General features: G+C 37.9%; 3 protein-coding genes across 5 annotated transcripts; 1 reads left to right on the forward strand and 2 right to left on the reverse strand.

Annotated features, from left to right (window-relative positions):
- The first annotated feature begins 7,544 nt into the window (after positions 1-7,544).
- Positions 7,545-12,894, forward strand: hgd (homogentisate 1,2-dioxygenase). Its single transcript, XM_043226830.1, has 13 exons — positions 7,545-7,792; positions 9,075-9,146; positions 9,226-9,314; positions 9,420-9,585; positions 9,680-9,771; positions 9,869-9,903; positions 10,025-10,104; positions 10,566-10,665; positions 10,762-10,886; positions 11,932-12,036; positions 12,119-12,245; positions 12,338-12,519; positions 12,591-12,894. The coding sequence occupies exons 1-13, from the start codon at positions 7,778-7,780 to the stop codon at positions 12,732-12,734; spliced, it is 1,332 nt and encodes a 443-aa protein (XP_043082765.1). The 5' UTR covers positions 7,545-7,777; the 3' UTR covers positions 12,735-12,894.
- Positions 12,895-13,473: 579 nt separating this feature from the next.
- Positions 13,474-14,523, reverse strand: ndufb4 (NADH:ubiquinone oxidoreductase subunit B4). Its single transcript, XM_043226832.1, has 3 exons — positions 14,310-14,523; positions 13,730-13,870; positions 13,474-13,612 (listed from the first exon to the last, which is right to left on the reverse strand). Exons 1-3 carry the CDS (start codon positions 14,484-14,486, stop codon positions 13,550-13,552), a joined length of 381 nt encoding a protein of 126 aa, XP_043082767.1. The 5' UTR covers positions 14,487-14,523; the 3' UTR covers positions 13,474-13,549.
- A 412-nt stretch (positions 14,524-14,935) lies between these two features.
- Positions 14,936-17,945, reverse strand: c24h11orf65 (chromosome 24 C11orf65 homolog). Of its 3 annotated transcripts, XM_043226631.1 has the most exons (11): positions 17,889-17,939; positions 17,443-17,491; positions 17,076-17,127; positions 16,885-17,008; positions 16,707-16,799; positions 16,568-16,621; positions 16,189-16,398; positions 15,717-15,850; positions 15,406-15,570; positions 15,212-15,267; positions 14,936-15,097 (listed from the first exon to the last, which is right to left on the reverse strand). In XM_043226631.1, exons 3-11 carry the CDS (start codon positions 17,114-17,116, stop codon positions 15,090-15,092), a joined length of 885 nt encoding a protein of 294 aa, XP_043082566.1. In that variant the 5' UTR covers positions 17,117-17,127; positions 17,443-17,491; positions 17,889-17,939; the 3' UTR covers positions 14,936-15,089. The 3 variants fall into 3 exon arrangements, with proteins under 3 accessions (XP_043082566.1, XP_043082565.1, XP_043082567.1); XM_043226630.1 differs by lacking the exon at positions 17,076-17,127 and having other exon boundaries at positions 17,889-17,945; XM_043226632.1 differs by lacking the exon at positions 17,443-17,491 and having other exon boundaries at positions 17,889-17,927.
- Positions 17,946-17,988: the final 43 nt, after the last annotated feature.

Genomic DNA, 17,988 nt, shown 5'->3' on the forward strand with positions numbered 1-17,988 from the left:
TGTGGAAAGTTTCCGCCACATTTCGTTTTGATGATAGATAATCACGGATAATTGCATATTAATTTAAAACATTTTGTGTTTTTATCAGAATCTATCTATCTATCTATCTATCTATCTATCTATCTATCTATCTATCTATCTATCTATCTATCTATCTATCTGCCATGTCAAAAAAAAAATATATACATGAGCAGGAAGTTCAGATTATTAATTAGTTGGTGGTAGAGGTTACCGAGTGGTTAGCGGCTCACTGTTGAATTTAGGAGCCACACTGATGACAGTTGTGCTCCAGAGGTGGTGTGTCTTCATTCCTGTTGCTGTGACTTAATTGGATGCTGCTCTGCTTGAAAGGGCGAACAAAAAGACGTGCTCTCAGACGCGCGCGTAAGCAAAGTTAATTAGTGGTTATTAACACCACGCATAATGAGAGCGCGAGGGAGTCAATTTAATGACTTTGTTAGCTTAAGTTTAGAATGACAGTCGATGATCGGAACAACAATAGCAATCTAGAACGCAATGATCATCTGTAATTTTCAACAGTAATACGCACTAATAAAAACAAAAGGACTCTAATTTTGTTCAACTGACTCGATAATTTGAATTTATTTAAAAAGAGGGAGAAAAGAAGGAAGAGGGAAGACAACTCAAACATTTTAACCAAAGATTATCCTGTCGTCGGAGACGCAAGTAAATAGGATTACAATTGTTTTATCGCTCGAGCGCCAAATTATTGTTTATTGGCGGGCTTTCGAAAAGATTCTTCTGTGCAGACTTGAGTGATAACACTTGAGTTTGCTTCATTTTCATCCCTAAATGCTTTCTGGCACCCGTAAAGAATTAAGAGTCTCCAGTTCACGGCATTTGCATATGTATTGTGTACAGATGCGTGCCTTGCATTGGACGTCCGAGTTCACAACCACGTGACCAGCCATCAGCGTTTGAGTTAATTAGCAAAATTACATTTTGTGAGTTAAGTTTGCTGTTCGGCAGGCCCGAATTTTAATTTGTTTTACAGAAGAAATAACGTCATGCACGCTTGTACTGACATATGAGATTTTTTATTATTTTTATTATTATTTTTAAATGTTGGGCATTGTATTGTTCACATGGGTAAATTAACAGTTTGGCAAAAAAAAAAATAAAAATAAAAATCCCTTCATTTTCCTATTTGCTGCCTATATCCTTAAGATAACTAAACAGAAATCTGTCTTCTAACAAAATCATCCAAATTAATAAATTGTAGGTTGCTTTTTGTCTTATTCGTGCTTATAGTCACGAATAAGAATGGCGTGCACATTCTCTAAAACTGAACTTTTGCTCTAAAAGCGTTAGAGAAAAGCAGTAGCACGGGGGAAACGCAAGGCATCGGGAATTTTTAAAAGTTGAACTTCTTTTTAAAATGTAGCTTCGCGTTTTTAGAACGCTGTGACGTTGCATCCGTTGATTGCGTGTTTACGCAGAAAACAACGGAAAGTAGCGCTGTGAAAAAACGCGTAAAGGGCCCCTTTATTCAACGACATTCAGGTAGGTCAAATTCCACATTTATGTTTTGAGATTAATGACGCAAATATTAAAGACGTTCTAAATAAATTTGCGATTATACGTGTAACGTTTAAATATATAATCAGTCCTATAAATACAGACAGTAGGCCCGTGTTTTGTCTTTGCAGTAACCCATTCTACCTGAAAGCGGCACGTCGGCGAACTGTTGCTATGGTAACTTCCTCAAGTAAATTCGACTTTTGTTCGCTGGCAGTTATTTCGCGCGCTCTTGTAGCTAGTTTTTGTGGTAACTTAACGTCATTTGCAGCAGGGATTTAAACATATATGCTACTTACGTTAAAACAATGCACGGTTTGCTTTCTGGTCTTGCTTTCCCCACCATTTATACTACGGTGCGGCAGCGCAGAGATGGCCTCATTTGGAAGTTTTTCAAGTTTTCTGTATTTTTTTGCGCATCGTTTCATATAAATCTGTCATTTTTTTGTAGATTAGAGGGGACGCGAGGTCTCCTCTGCATTCTTATCGATTTGTGGATCGTGAAGCGTGGAATGGCTTCTTTAATAATGCATTTGGGTGAAAGGTCACAAATATGAGTTGAAACAATTTTGTGTCTCCGATCTTATTATCGCTTAGTCCCGAAGAAGTGTACATGGGCTTTTGGACCGAGCATATATTTATTTTATTTCTTCTTTTTTTCTTTTCTTTTGCCTGTAAAGAGGGTTCACGCGCGCTGATGATCTAAAGAGGTGCTCTTGCCCTTTATTGATTGCTTCTTGGAAAGAATATGAATGTCTAAATTCAAGAATGACAATCCTTTATTAAGTTAATCAAAGTAATGCATGCAAATTATTCTTCTTCTCCCATGAGCTTATCAAAACCTCTCCCCTTGAGTTTGAAGAAGTCCATTTATTCAGTTAGCGTCAATAACGCGCGCAAATATCGCCATGCAAATGAAAGTTGATTAGAGTAAATTAGGGACTTAGCTGCTATCTGACCTTGTCTGAGTTTTATGTAAATTTTGTAAAAACGACACAAGGAAATAAATGACATTTAGACGTTCGTATAAAAGAAGTAATCAAGAGGTTTTCAAAGATAGGAAAAGAATTTCCGTGCATTTTGCTGGGATTTATCAGGAGCCGGAGAGCATCACAGAAGGGGGTCATGTATTATGGAATAATATTTTACCATCTTGAGCACAGGAGGCTATGGGTCAATGACGAGACGCTATTTTATTGCTTTTGATTTAATGTAGAAAGTACTTCAATCTTTTACGGTGAACATCTTTTCGATTTCTAAATCAACAATATTAAGTAGCTAGTGCTTGGCGTATAAAAAAATGTATAAGGTTGTACAACATAAAAGAAGTCAAAGGAATTATTGATAAAGAATGTTGCCAGATGTAGTTTGAAGTGCATAGATTTACTTATTTACATATGTAATTTTGTTTTAAAATATTGATATTCGAAAACCTTTCGCCTGCCAGATTAGTGCCGTAATATGCAAAAAGCCAGTCTGTTGTCACCAAGCCTCCTGATTATATTTTTATTCATTTATTTTTTTAATAAAAACGCATTACGTTGATATTCATGAACATGTTAAAATGTAATGTAAAAAGGTCTATTTTTATAATATATTATAATTTTTGTTCATGGCTAAATTTTGTGTAGTCTACACTCGTGCGTATTTATAAGGAATAAGGAAGCTTAAAAAGAAGTTTGGTACTTTTTTGTGAATTTTTAGAGTCATTCAATTAAATTTTAGGTGGGGTAGACCTAATATTGTGGTGAGCGATCAAACTATTTTGATAAATGGCCAGACCGTTCTTAAATGTGTTATGTTGGTTCTACTGACATCTAGTGGAGCTGTAAGGCATCGGAAGAAAACTGTGAAAACCCCAAATTGGCATTGCACTGTAGGCCAAAACTTAGCACAAAAATTTGCTTGCCTATATGACTAATTCAGGCCCAGGAGATGTTGATAAAGCACCAAACATGATGTCTTGGGGCATTGTTAATGAGGTCTGTGGATACTTATAGGGGATAATCCCCAGCAGTTCATCAGAGACTTCATCTCAAATGAAATTAGCTTCCTGCGTGGTGCTGAGATGGCTTCTCTGGAGTTCAGCTGCGATGGTAATGGCTGCTGTGACAGCTCTCCTCGGGCTCAGTCCAGCTCCGTCCCTGTCTCCAGTCTCTGCCTCCACACGAGGCCAGTTATTCTATTCCCCTCTTTCTTTTTCTCCTTCAGGACACTAGCTCCCATAGTTATGTTTGTTTTGCTTCCCTGTTGCTGGCAGATTGGAAGTGGTCAGGGGTGGCTGACAGTGATAAAAGGGGATATTTTGCTTTGTTTGTGTGTTTGCGATGGGCTGCGATATGTGTGTGCGCGTGAAAAGGCCAAGAATTTTATGTGAATGTATCGGAGGGCATCATTAGTAGAAGCTGACTGCTCTCCAAGCCCTCCAGACCAATTTAGTGGGAGAGACAAAAACGTTTTGATCCCGGGTTGCTGGTCTGAACTGCACGATGGGGAGCCGAGTGAAGCCATGCAATCTATATTGGATTTCTTACTTCTCCATTTCTTGGTGCTTGGAGTCCCTGTGGTTAGGAAGTAGTAACAGTAAATTCGGTCTGTCCCCCAGGGTCATGGTGGTCTCACCCTTGTTTTCAACAACAGGAATTTAACAGGGTCAAAAAGCTACAGTAGACATTCAAGGGTCATCCAATAGTTTGTCTGATATTCTCTTCTCAAATCTTTGTTTTTCTTTTTTGCCACTCCTTTGTGAGCTTTGAATGAGTTTGATGCAACATGTACTCTTAAAAATAAAGGTTCCAAGAGGGATTTGAAGGCATTGGCGATTCCATAAAGAACATATAACCTTCAAGCCATCTAAATAAAGTGGATAATTTAAATTACCCTCACAAATAATAAAGAATGGTTCTTTAAAAAACCAAAAGGTTATATTTTGCTTGTTTCTATAGGCTGCTATACATAAGCCATACGCTATATTGGAATGCTCGGAAACACTCAAGAGCAAATCGCTGGCACATAAGTATCTATATCTTCAGTAGACTTCTGACGATGCTTTTGCTAACACAATACAAGACAAAGCCATTAGCTATTAATGCATTTAAAATGTATTTAAAAACCTGTAATATTGGGTTAAAACAAACACAAATCAACACATTCTTACCTGTAAAAGTTACCATTTTATAATTTCAATTTAGGCAGGTTATACAATCATATGCTGCACAATGTTGTTACATTTTAAAATTCACTGATCATCAGCAAAGATATAGACCGGCGATCCTCAAATATGGACCTCGAGATCCATTTTCCTGAGAGTTTTGCTGTAACCCTAATCAAACACACCTGAGCATGCTAATCAGTGTCTTCAGGATCATTGGAAAATCACTGTTGGTGAGTTTTATCAGGGTTGGAGCTAAAGTCTACAGTGCATTGGACCTCCAGGTAAGATTTGAGGAACCCCGATTCCAAAATGGCTGACACATCGCATCAATAAAGACATTTTATTTCTAAGGCTGATGACATACTGGGCAACTTTTTGAGCAATTTTGCTGGGCAACTTTTTTTTTTTGCTTGAGCACTTTTCAGTTGAGAAGGGATAACACATTTCTATCTGGATAATTTAGATAAGTCTTGGGACCTGTGTCACACCTGGTTGATCAACATTTCCTAAAGTTGCCCGTGAATTACCAGCCTAAGAGTGTGGTTGTTGTTCAGTATTAGCAATTACAAACCATTTAGATATTACCTAAATCCCTGCCATTCTTTGATAATAATGCTGAGCTATCTCACCAAATCTGAGCCATCTGAGCTAGCTCGTCTAGCTTGTGTGCGATGTTATGTCAGTTAGCTTACACTTAATTCACTAGTATTGGTCCATGAGAGAGCAGTTTCCACATGTTCTTGTGCATATTCAAACAAAAACACACACAGATGCATTTCCACATAATTCCTTAAATAAATTTCCAGAGGAACCAGCAGCAACAACTGCCAATGAGATTTTCAACACAAGTAATTATGTTTTCGCATGTTTCCCCCCTCCTTCCTAAAAAAAAAAAAAATCCTTATAACTAAGCGATTCAAAAGCAATTTTCTCTGTGGGAAGAGAATGTAATTTGCTATTCAGTGACATTCTGATGTGTAAAAAACCAGAAGCCGGTGGTAAAAGGTATCTCTAAAGTCTGTGTACAGTGCATTAATGGGCATAACCGGGGGAGGAGGGGAGAGATGTCAGGGAGGGCACCATTTAATGACTCCAGAATAATCCCTCTCTCATTAGTGAAGGCTCTGAGGATCCACCGGGGCTTGAACTGGTAGAGCGTGGCATGCCGCTACAGTCTTTATCTTCATATTAAACCATTTGCATAACATTACAGCCGCTGGAGAGACTCCCTTAACAAGGCCAGTTGCTCTTCATTTTAAAAGGGGACAGTGGGTGTCTCAGCAAATCTATTCATCGGTAAGTGGAACTACTGCCGGTGCAAATGCAGCATGAGGTGAAAGGGATCAGGACGCAGCATTTGGAAGCACATTTATCATACACTTGCTCATGCATCAGACTGGGCTTGGGGTGCCTCCAAAAATCCATACATAGTGGCTCTACCATCTATCCAGAATTTCCAGGATTTACGGGCCGCCTTGCATCCTGTGATTGTGAATTGCACTGACCGGAATGTGTGGGAGACTGATTTCAAGTCCATCAACATGTAGTTTATCCAGGGGGGGAGAACATCAAGGCTATATTGTAGAAAATACTCTTGCTCATCTGTGCACCTATCATGAGCCATTTTTGTCACTCTATTGCCTGTGGAAGAACGCGGCTCACTTTAAGAAAGGCGAGGGAGAGAGAGAGGCGTGACAAAATTAAAATCAGTCATTTTTTCCCTGAGGAGCAGATCAATTTCCGCAGACTGGGTCGAGATATTTTCCGGCATTAGTCTTTCTCGACTTGAGCACAGCACCTAAACGGCCTGCCAGCGGGAGTCTCGGCACAGCTGCACGCTTCAGTAGAGAACAGTTACTTCTGCCGCTCTGAGTTTATTTGCGCCTCACCATGAGAATTGCCATAATTTACCCCACCAACACATCACCTCCCCAAAAGATGAGAGAAAGGGAATAGTGTGTGGAATGAAAGAGGCAAATTGATTCGACGTGATATTGTTTTCTGTTTTTTATTACGCCTATTCATTTTCTCAGAAAGAAATGCACAATTGGACCGGTGCCCGAGTTCAGTGTCATACTGTGGAACCTTAGACACAAACCTACATAATGGCCCGGCCTGTTGGCTATGTTTAAATTATGGAGAAAACGACAGCAATTGAACAGCTTTGGCCTTCTCTAAGCGCGGTGCAGGATGAAGCACGTACAAGTTACAGATTTCCTTGAAGTCTTCTAACATCAATTAATGTTATTTGATCACTTGCATTCTGATTTGTGGTCATCTAAATGGGCAGAATTGGAGTCATGAATCAGCAGGTTTTCTTGTTAAATCTGATATTACATCCACACAACATCTACATGTTAAACAGAGAGAAGGTTACATAAAAAGCATACCTTTTTACAGCATATAGTACATTTAAAACACCTTTTAACACTAGACGTTACATTTTCATAGTCAGTCCACTATTGAATTATTGTAGCTATACCATTAAAAAGCCTATTTAATGTCACTGCATAAGAATGAAATTACTTGAAAAAATTATTAAATCCTTATTTTACTTTTCCTGATTTTATTGTTTGTATACGTTTTACATTTATCATCATACCAGTATATAACAATTACAATGTATTATTAAAACTTGGGGATTGATAACCCAAATACAGATGTACAGTACGCTAATAATAAGCTTTAATAGTCCTTGGCGTCCTCTATATTGATCAAGAAACAGGCCTACGTGCGTTTGTCAAGGGCCTGAGAACTGGACTTTACGATCTTGCCTTAACTGACATTTGCTGTACCTGTGCCAGGGGTCATTCTTTGCACGGATCTGTGAACATCAAACCTCTCCTCCCCTCCTAAACGCTGCCCAAATCTCTGGTTGCGTCACAAGCCGTGTCTGAGTCTAATTAAAACCATATTGAGAAAAACGTAAATACGAGCCGAGTTCCTCCCTCGGTCTTCTGCTGCAAGAGAGCGCGGACTCGATACAGACTAGTGCTCACCGAAGGGCTTCTGTGGAAAGTTGCGTCTGAGAAAAGTTTGCAGCAGTTTATATATTACTAGACCGCATTAGTAAATAACGCAACAATGGCTGGTTTGAAGGTAAGTGCACTTTGGACCTCTTGCATGAACGCTTGTCTAAAATGAATCATTATAAGTTCAAACTTGCTACTTATAGTTAATGCGTCGTAATGACATTTTATTCACGATCTATTTCAGGTTATATATCATTTTCGTTAAAGACTTTTTTCTTCATTTTCTTATTACACATAAGCCAATTGCACAAACTATGCTGGTTTATATTGTTTGAAGCAGCGCTGTAAACTCACCGGTACATCTTATGAGCATGGTGAGGTTTGAATCTCTCTTTTGAGTCGGATCTTTTTAATTGAATATCTAGACCTGATTCGCAACGCCGGTCTGGGCTGCGTTTACAAAAACCAGCTTCAGCCTAAAAAAAAACCTGGTAAAAGCAGCCCTGAAAGATTCATTCACGACTCACGAGATCATTTATATTTAAGAGTAGTTGAAGAGTAGTTCACGAATGTAAAATGTAAATTAGACTTTATAGTTTTATGAGCTGAAATATAGAACTGAACAAAAAGCTGTGGACATGTGTCATTACAGTAAACATCAAAATAAATGAAACCAGTACCGTAAGTATATTCTATAATTTAATGTTTCAAAACGCGTAGCCAGTAATGGAATTGCAGAGGCATTAATCAATTGGTTGTCTGAATCGATTCTTTGAAGCAAACTGTTCGAAAGAACCGATTTATGAAAATGAGTTTTTACATGTCATCGTTACATGAGGAGGATTTGGGGGGGCGTTCCAACTTGGCCAATCAGATCGCTGGAATCTGCAGCTGCCCAGATGAGGTTTATCTCGGCTCTAGGCTACATTAACTGTAGGCTGCATATAAAAACTTTAGATTTATGCATGCTTTTTCAACATACGTAACAAATGCTCTTGTTTTAGAAAAAGGCCAAAAGTAAAAAAAATAAATAAATAAATCTGAGCCTACTACAATGGAGTCCGAGCTGATCTTAACTGTCTAACTGTAGACAAGTAGGACTTAACATCAGATGCTTTCAAAATCTTATAGTGAAATGAATGTGTTTATTAACTCCTCCTTATGTTATGTTTTCAGTTGCACAGACTTATATGAGATGTTTTAAGAGCTGCTCTGTAGGCATCTGCAAATGCACCATGACTAAGCACATTTGGTGTAGCTCACTTGTAAGAAGGGGGAGATGCTCAGATGGCCCTGCACAGCTTCTATTGTGTTTTTTGCTCTCATTTATCACATTCCGCCACTTAGTTTGTTCTGAAAATAAAATGAACTCATACTTAATCAATACTTTTGAAATAACTGTGCTGTAGTACATGAGCGGTTTTGGAAATGAGTTTGCATCTGAGGACCCTCGCTGTCCAGGATCTCTACCTGAAGGACAGGTAATAGCAACACTTTTATCAACCACATGAAGAATTAACAGTACACTTTAAATAATCAGTTTCGTTTATTGTTATTTAGAACAATCCACAAGTGTGTCCATATGGCCTATATGCTGAGCAGCTCTCTGGTTCTGCCTTCACTTGCCCACGTTCGGCCAATAAGAGAAGGTATATATAGGCTAGATTTGAAAAAATCAGTCACAGCCTAACAGCCAAACCTAGGAACCCTTATGATTTGTAAGAAATAAACACAGCAAACTTTTCTGTTTATAGCTGGCTGTACCGCATTTTACCCTCCGTGCGCCACAAGCCTTTCACTCCGATGAGCTGTGGAGATCTCACAGAGAACTGGAATGAAGTGGAGCCTGACCCCAACCAGCTACGATGGAAGCCTTTTAACATCCTTAAATCTTCCGAGAAAAAAGTGGATTTCATATCGGTAAATGATTTCATCCTTGTCCACACTGCTCATATGGCCTTCAAATTTAAATAATTATCAGCAATGCCCAATTGTCATGGGGTTGATATTTCAGGGTCTGCATACAGTCTGTGGAGCTGGAGATTCAAAATCTCGGAATGGCATCGCCATCCACATGTATACATGTAACACTTCCATGATTGACAAGTCAGTCTGAGTTGGATTCAGTTCACCAATGATTTTATTTCTCTTTGTACAGTTTTTTGTGTTGTTGTTGTAAAAATTGTACTTTTTCTTTTCATAGATGTTTCCAAAATGCAGATGGTGATTTCCTTATTGGTAAGCTTGTGGTCTTTTTATTCAAATAAAATTTTTTAAGATTAGTATTTTTCAGGATTAATATGTGATTTGGATTTTTGTAGCAGTACTTTTGATTAAGACTTTTCAATTTGTGTTACAGTGCCTCAACAAGGTGAAATCCTGATTACTACAGAATTTGGGAAGATGATGGTGGAGCCCAATGAGATTTGTGTCATTCAGGTGTCAATAGCTCTAATATCTATAAGAAAAACAATTCGTTTTTTGTGTGTGTCTTGTCTCTTGTGCTCGCCATGTCTGCAAAAATGTATGAAAAATAAAGTAAAACAGTAATATTGTGAAACATTACTACAATAAATAAAATAACTGCCGTTTATTTTTTGAAGCTGAATTCTCAGCATCAGATACTTGAGTCTTCAGTGTCATAATCTTATTAAATAATTTTTAAAGCTGACAACAGCTGTGCTGCTTAATAGTTTCTTTTTGGAAACCGTTATACCTTTTTCTCAAAAGAACAGCATTTATTTGAAACAGAGATCTCTTATAACACTATAAATGACTTTATTGTCACTTTTGATCAATTCAATGTATATGTATATATATATATCTGACTCACACATTGCATTCAATATTCCAATAAACAACATAGAAACTTTTTTTTAATGCAATCTTCTGTTTCCCAGCAAGGGATACGATTTAGTGTCGATGTGTTTGGAGAAACCAGGGGTTACATTCTAGAGGTGTTTGGGGCCCACTTTGAGCTACCTGACCTGGGTCCTATAGGTATGTACAACATAATTTCTTTTTTAATGCCTTTGTGTTATTATAAGCTTTCATTCGCTGCTGTGAAAAGTGTATAAATTTGGATGTGGATTGCAGGGGCTAATGGACTTGCTAACCCTAGGGACTTCCAAACACCTGTGGCTTGGTACGAGGATCGTACTGTAGCCACAGGTTACACCGTTGTCAACAAGTACCAAGGAAAGCTCTTCTCATGTCAACAGGTGCTGTGAAATGATTGCATCATTAGTAATTCCCATTACTAACATTGAGGCACTGAATTTTAGATTACCCACAAAACGTACAGTTTGACGCATGCAGTATAAGACCAAGATTCAAGCATCATTCTGGACTGAATTTATTTCCCTGTCTTGTCGAGTGAATAATTGACTTGTTGTGGCTGTCAGGAGCAAATTAGAGACAACAAAAGTAGCATCACAAGGCAGTATCACTTATTGTAGCGAAAAAAAAAAAAATGCAGAGAGCACTCATCTATAGTTGAGCACACAGGTCTTGCCGTCTGTACTCTCTTAAATGGTTTACGGTCTGTCTTGAAGAAGAAGGTACAGCCTTATCCTGTTGTTTTGTCCTCCAACTGAGTGCTAAAATTGCTTAAATTAGCTTATTATTTGCTTGACTGGGAAAATATGTTTGTGTTTTGTGTGTATGAGTTTTTTTTCTTCATTTTAATAGAGTCTGGTAGAGTTATCCAGAGAACTGTTATGCCTGTGAGATTACAAACCTCGGGGTCCCAGAAACCCCAGGGTGCACGGAGAGCGTCTTTGTGTGACTGAATGTAACTGTAAAAACAGTCATGTTCTTGTTTGAGTCGCTGGATTTGTGTTTGTGTGTACAGTTGTGACTGATGTTTTACCTGGTGTGTGTGTTGGTACATGTGGGTGGGTTGAAACAACAGGAGGGCGCATGAGGGTCAGGACAGCAGGCAGTCTCTGCTGTAATGAATTATATTGATTTTGCAGGCAGCATTCAAAATCTTTCTGCTGCAACATTATCAAGCGAAGGGTGTATAAAATTGCGGTTTTTAACGAAGACATTTCTTCGCCCCCTAACCTACTATTTCAAGTGCAGGAGTAGAGCGTCAAAACAAAACGATGCCGTTTAAACGCTTTATTGAGGGCATTGATCGGACGTCTTAGTGTTTCGCGTTTGACATTAGTATTGATTATTTACTCAAAGCCTACAGAAATTCATTACGCAGTGTATTATTACCGTAGTCATGTTTTTGTCATTTTAAATATGTTCAAATAGGACTTTTCGCCATTTAATGTGGTGGCATGGCACGGAAACTACACGCCCTACAAATACAACCTGGAGAACTTCATGGTCATCAACTGTGTGGCGTTTGATCACGCGGTGAGCGCTTCATTAGACGCCTTTAAGATAGCCAAGTTACTTTTAAGCTGTCAGTCAAATCTTTCTGCATCTTTATTTCCAGGATCCGTCGATTTTCACCGTTTTGACGGCCAAATCCACACGTCCAGGTGTGGCCGTCGCAGATTTTGTCATTTTCCCTCCTCGTTGGGGTGTAGCCGATCACACCTTTCGGCCTCCTTACTACCACAGTGAGTCTGAGTTGTTGACTACATAGCCCACTTGAAACGAAACCGAATGAAGTTTCGCGCGGTTGAAGAGCGACCTCTGTCTATGCTAACAGGGAACTGCATGAGCGAGTTTATGGGATTGATCAAAGGCCACTATGAAGCAAAGGAAGAAGGTTTCCAGCCCGGAGGAGCCAGTCTCCACAGCATCATGACTCCACATGGCCCTGACATCGACTGCTTTGAGAAGAACAGCGCAGCCGATCTGAAACCAGAGAGAGTTGCTGAAGGCACCATGGTAATGTTTCGTTTTGAATGGCATCATTTAAAAGGGCTAGATGACCTTCTGAATAATGCTGTATCCAACAGGCTTTCATGTTTGAGTCATCCTTCAGCATGGCTGTGACCAAGTGGGGATTGGACACCTGTCACCGTCTGGATAAGAGCTATTATAAATGCTGGGAGGCTTTAAAAAGTCACTTCAATCCAAACTGGAAAGCCAGCAGCAAGTAGAATATGAAGCGCATGGTTACACTTCAGCAGTAGTCATGTTCGTCTGACACGTGGATCAGTGATTCACAATGGTTTTATGTCTAGAACTGAGTTAACCGGCGATGCTCTGTTATCAAATTTAAACATGACGTTGAAATATAACCAATAAAACAAAACAGTGTGTCTGCGGGTTTTATGAAGATGCATTTAAGACCTTTTAAAGATGAGGTAAAGAAAATATAAGGAATACAGTACATCATAAATTTAAATGTCAAACACTTTGCAAAATTTGAAAATGCAAAATTCAATAGGTCTTCATAACTTTTTTTTGTTAAAGTTCCACCCCCAACCTAAAAGTCCTAAAAATGACATGAGAATTGGTCTTGCATTTTGTAATTGATCAAAATGTTTGATTAAAATGAATATATATCTGCCAATGGCGTAAGAAAACCATAATTGGAATAATTCTTCCAGAAAACAAGACTTCATATATGCTTTTTGCGTCTTAAGTTGCATCTCAAGTGTCTTCTTTTAGGCATGTTAAAATATAGATATTAAATACATTTAGACAATACTGAGGAAGGTATTTATTTTTTAGCAATGCAACATTTAATGCCATGATTTATACATCATAGACCTTTTTACGTCCTTAATTTGTGGAACGGATAAAACTAAGACTTTTTTGAAAATTTAAGACTTAAGTAATTACAAAAATGCGGTGTGATTTCACATTTTTGCCAGTAACAGTGATAAAAGGAAGTTTCAACAACAAAGTATTTTATTTAGCATATAATTACAAGTACTCTCTGTTACAAAGAACAGTTAAGTCAAAACATTTAGGTTGTAAGTTTAAAATTGCGGTTATAGGTTCCTGCCTTAATCTTGGCCTCCCTTTTGTCCTGGATATAAGAGGGAAAATAAGGTTCAAATGTTACAACCACTACAACTCTGACACCATCAATACTATTATAATAAAATGACTAAATAACGAGTGAATTTATACAGCTTCAACTCACCCTGTCTGTTTTGAACAGCACAAAAAAGATGAAAAGGGGAAGAACACCAAACACGCCACCAATCAATGATGTTTTAGGTGTTGGTCTGAAGTACTCGTTATGGGTGCGCGCATATGCCCATCGTGTAAGAGCAGGATCCTCCTACAAATAAAAACACAAGGCAGGTTGATGACTGTTTCAATGTGTCGGGTTACCTTCAGGAAGTTTCAATAAAGCATTTGTAAGGGCTGTAAACAACCATGTAGCAAACAACAAACCCAGGAGGACGCATTCTGAATAAGAGTGTGGTCTGTTTGAATTTTAACAAATCACATCTTTTCATATGAAAACTATGGAGAAATGTTGATCAAAACAAGCTAGCGGACAGTAACTGCTAGCCAGCGTTCAGTGAAGGTCACTCACTGCGGATTTAATATATAACAACCTATGTTATAAGAAACATGAATGTACACAAAAAAATTTATTACTAAAACATCTCAATATTATTAAATGCTACAATATGACATCAGATCCGTCTATAGCTTCAGTGGAAATGTTTCACCCCAAGCTAACGTTTGCAGATTGAGATACTTGGTCTTACAATCAGCTCTTTCCGACTAGGATTGTTCAGCTGCAGCAGGTACTGCCTCTTCAGTTGTGACCGCAGAGCTGCTCTCTCTTCCTCAGCACGCCGGTATTCAGGTGAAAGATTGTAATACTCGGCTTTATCTAATGTTTTTGGCCGACTAGCCAAAGGAGCTTCTCTGTAGCTCGCCATTACTGCGAACAGCGAAGAACACGCCCTACGAAAAAAGGACAAATCTGATTGGTTGCGCGTCACCTTCGCGAGTCTCGCGGTAATTCAGAATGTCTCGCCAAAGAAGCTTTCTGACCCTGGGATTTCTAATTTCCAATAAACCGGTGATTTAGTTTAGTCATTAATATACCATTATAGTTTTCGCTTCTATTTTCAATTATATAATTTTAATGTTAGTTCATGGTTAAGTAATTTCATAGTTATTGTGTGTGTGTGTGTGTGTGTGTGTGTGTGTGTGTGTGTGTGTGTGTGTGTATATATGTATATATGTATATATATGTGTGCTTTTATGGCTTTAGTGTTTTAAGTTAACAAAAACCATTGCATACCACCTTACATTAAATAATTTAGAGTTCATATATTTAAAATATATTTGACAAGTGACCACAGAAAATCAGTTGTAACACAACCCTGCTTTATTTATTCAAATCTGATTGTTTTATTACTAGAGCTGCATGATATACTCCAGCCTCAGATGAGATCCAGATGTTGGACCACTGAATCCTGACCGATCTGAGGAATCTCACAAACATCACGCACAGAGACACTGAAGTCCTGGTAACGTTACTTTTCTGTTGAGAAAAAAGTAAAAGTGCAGATATCCATTTTGACCAGCAGAGGGAGCTACAATGAAACTAAAGTTTTTATTTCATAAAAATGAACGTGGGAAAAGCCCAAAGTCTTACCTTTGATAAATATGCAGCATTTGCTGGTACCCAGATCCCTCCATTCATTAATATACCTGAAAGACAAGCAAATATTCTAAATGGGATATGGGAAAAAAAATTCTACATGATATATTTTATGACTAACACGATGATAAAAATGTGATGATGCCAAGTACAGCATATCACATCTAATGTGATATTAGCTCAATTACTCATCAAAATTGAGAGCTTGAGTCCATGAAAGCAGCTCATCCATTTCCCGCTCAGAAACTGAATCTGGTCCAATCTGTTCAAAGGAATTTAATTCTGTGGATTTTTGCACCAGCAGAGCTGTTTGGCTGTGTTCTGTATGAGCATGCAGGAGACCCTCAGCATACCTGTGCACAAGATCTGTGTATACTATTATGCCATCATTCATAACTCATGTCCAGTTTTCTATATAGAATTAGCTCCGCTCTGCTATTTTATCACCTACCATAAACAATCAAATAACTACTTTAAATACATTTTTAAAATACATTACATTTTTCTCATCCATTCAATTTTTCGAATCTTCTTATTTCTTGCAACATCTTGGCGCCGACGGATTTTGCAGTGATGGAACTGTATTTTCTTAACATTGGTATCTTGAGTTATCGGGTCTTCAAACGCGGAAATCTTTAATCAAAAAAGGGAGTGATAGCCATATAATGCTTAGACGACATTTTTATATTTTTTCGGACTGTTACAATTTAAATTGTACGTGAAACTGTAGAAATGAATGTTTTAAGCTTACCAAGGCTGCATTTATTTAATCAAAAACAATTCAAAATAACTTTTGTTTTTAATACATATTACTATTTATATTTTAGTATTTCTAATAATATGTTATATAGTCATTTATGAATTGCATTGATGGTTGCTGAATGTTTGGTTGGATATGTTTTATTTACCGAGTAATGCTTGATATGCAAAAGGTAAAATGAAAATGAAAGTATTATGACAGGATATGTCACCTTGCAAGACAAAATCCTCCAGCCATTGTTCTCTACCCGTTGGTACCACCCAGAGTGATCATCCCTGTCACCGATCATCAGTCGGCCATTATGAATCTGGCTTGGAGCAGGTTTCTTCAGCTGTGTGTAATCTTTAGGACTAGAGGCACACATGTCCACTATGGGTGCACGAGTGTATATTTTAAAGTAGATGTTTGGAGGATAGGTTGGCTGGAATTTCATAAACAATAGTAAGTCATTTGCAATTTGTGGTAACGTGTCTGCTTATAATTAAATATTCAATAACGTAACCTTCTACAGCAGAACACAATAACACATGACAGCATATGAGTACAAATAACCATCTAATCATGGAGTGATGAATAATATCAACACTCACCCCACCCAGTCTAAATCGGATAAGCGCTCCTGAAGCAGCATCCAGAATGTTAGACTACAACAAAGCATTGAGGTATATGCTTTAAAAAAAAAAAAAAGTGGAATAGTTAAGCTTCACACATGCATTGTAATAAACTTACCTCTGCAGGATTAATAAGCCTAAGAAGGAGACGTGGATCCCCTTGATTGTGGAAGCTCACTAGTTTCTTGAGGTGCTTGAAAACAGCAGTATCCTACACATGACAGGTATAATATGCATTTTATTTTTTGCATTCAATCATATGCTGAATAAAATTAAACTTGAGTGCGATCACTAACAACGCGTTTCCTCCATGCTCGCTGGATGATCCTGGCTGCTTTGCTAAAAACTGTTTCCAGCTGTGGGACAAGTATGACATTAGCGTCTGATGTATTTTCCCCAGCTGGAGACGTTGAGTGATGCCTAAAGGGGGTGAAAATGTGATTTGCTCATTTATAAATGAGTCTGTATGCTTTGCTGTATTTCATACCTGTCAAAAGAGTATGTGTGTTCAGTCATTGTCTTGCTCATGCTAGCACATGCTGCCAAAGGATAAAAAAGGGAAAAATGTTTATTCTCCAAACATTACCATGGATCTACATTTCAATTAGCAGAAAAAGAAACAATTCTGGATAAAAAAGGAATAGAAAAAACATAACCTATAAATTATACTGTTTAACTGAGGCTAAAGCTCGGCACCCTGATTAAGCCTTTGCCATGTCAATAAATGGGAAATAGGTTTATTCAGCTAGGATTATGATTTTTTTATTGGATTATTAGGCTACATTTAACTCCATCCTTATACTCATTTCAAAATGAAGATCGTTGTTTTTAATAACCCCCAAAATGTTACTTACTTGATTTCTGGAGTCCTCTTCAATATCAAGCAACAGAGTAGCCAATATGCTTAAATTAAAATGTTTAATAGGTAGAAGGTGCTTAAAATAGCCAATGTATTGAAATTACTTAATATTGAAATCAAACCTATTCGCCGATTATCAAAAGGTAAACAAAAGCGTGAACTGTATTTTCACAACGACATCGACAAGCTGAAGTAAAAAACGCAAAGGCAGCTAAAACTGCAACCAAAAGACTAAGCTTATCATTGAGGGAATTAAAAAATAAAGCATAGACATACAGTATTACTTGATTACTTTGTTGGGACGGCCGACTGCAAGCCGTTACCAAAGCAACGCGACAACAGACTCGTTTAACGCAATGCTAGAAAGCTTGAAATACGAAATTGTAACCGAAAGTAATTTTTTTCATATATAAACTACGTGTGGACTAAGAAAATACTCACAAAACAGGCCTACTGCTTGTTTCGCAAACCTGGAAACCATTACTGAAACATCGATCAAATGAGTTGCATAATCCATAGTCATTAACTGTTTTTGAACAAT

The sequence above is a fragment of the Puntigrus tetrazona genome, chromosome 24 (genome assembly GCF_018831695.1).
Source record: "Puntigrus tetrazona isolate hp1 chromosome 24, ASM1883169v1, whole genome shotgun sequence".
Classification (NCBI taxonomy): Eukaryota; Metazoa; Chordata; class Actinopteri; order Cypriniformes; family Cyprinidae; genus Puntigrus; species Puntigrus tetrazona.

Coding starts and splice junctions, on each gene's coding strand:
- c24h11orf65 (XM_043226630.1), bottom strand. CDS start 17,928: ATGGTTTCCAGGTTTGCGAAACAAGCAGTAGGCCTGTTTT. Junction 17,492..17,888: donor ACAAGCAGTAGGCCTGTTTT/GTGAGTATTTTC, acceptor TTTTAATTTAAG/CATATTGGCTACTCTGTTGC. Junction 15,571..15,716: donor ATTGAATGGATGAGAAAAAT/GTAATGTATTTT, acceptor TCTTGTGCACAG/GTATGCTGAGGGTCTCCTGC.
- ndufb4 (XM_043226832.1), bottom strand. CDS start 14,486: ATGGCGAGCTACAGAGAAGCTCCTTTGGCTAGTCGGCCAAAAACATTA. Junction 13,871..14,309: donor CTAGTCGGAAAGAGCTGATT/GTAAGACCAAGT, acceptor TTTTATTTGTAG/GAGGATCCTGCTCTTACACG. Junction 13,613..13,729: donor TGCTGTTCAAAACAGACAGG/GTGAGTTGAAGC, acceptor TCTTATATCCAG/GACAAAAGGGAGGCCAAGAT.
- hgd (XM_043226830.1), top strand. Junction 9,904..10,024: donor AGATGGTGATTTCCTTATTG/GTAAGCTTGTGG, acceptor TTTGTGTTACAG/TGCCTCAACAAGGTGAAATC. Junction 10,105..10,565: donor ATGAGATTTGTGTCATTCAG/GTGTCAATAGCT, acceptor TCTGTTTCCCAG/CAAGGGATACGATTTAGTGT.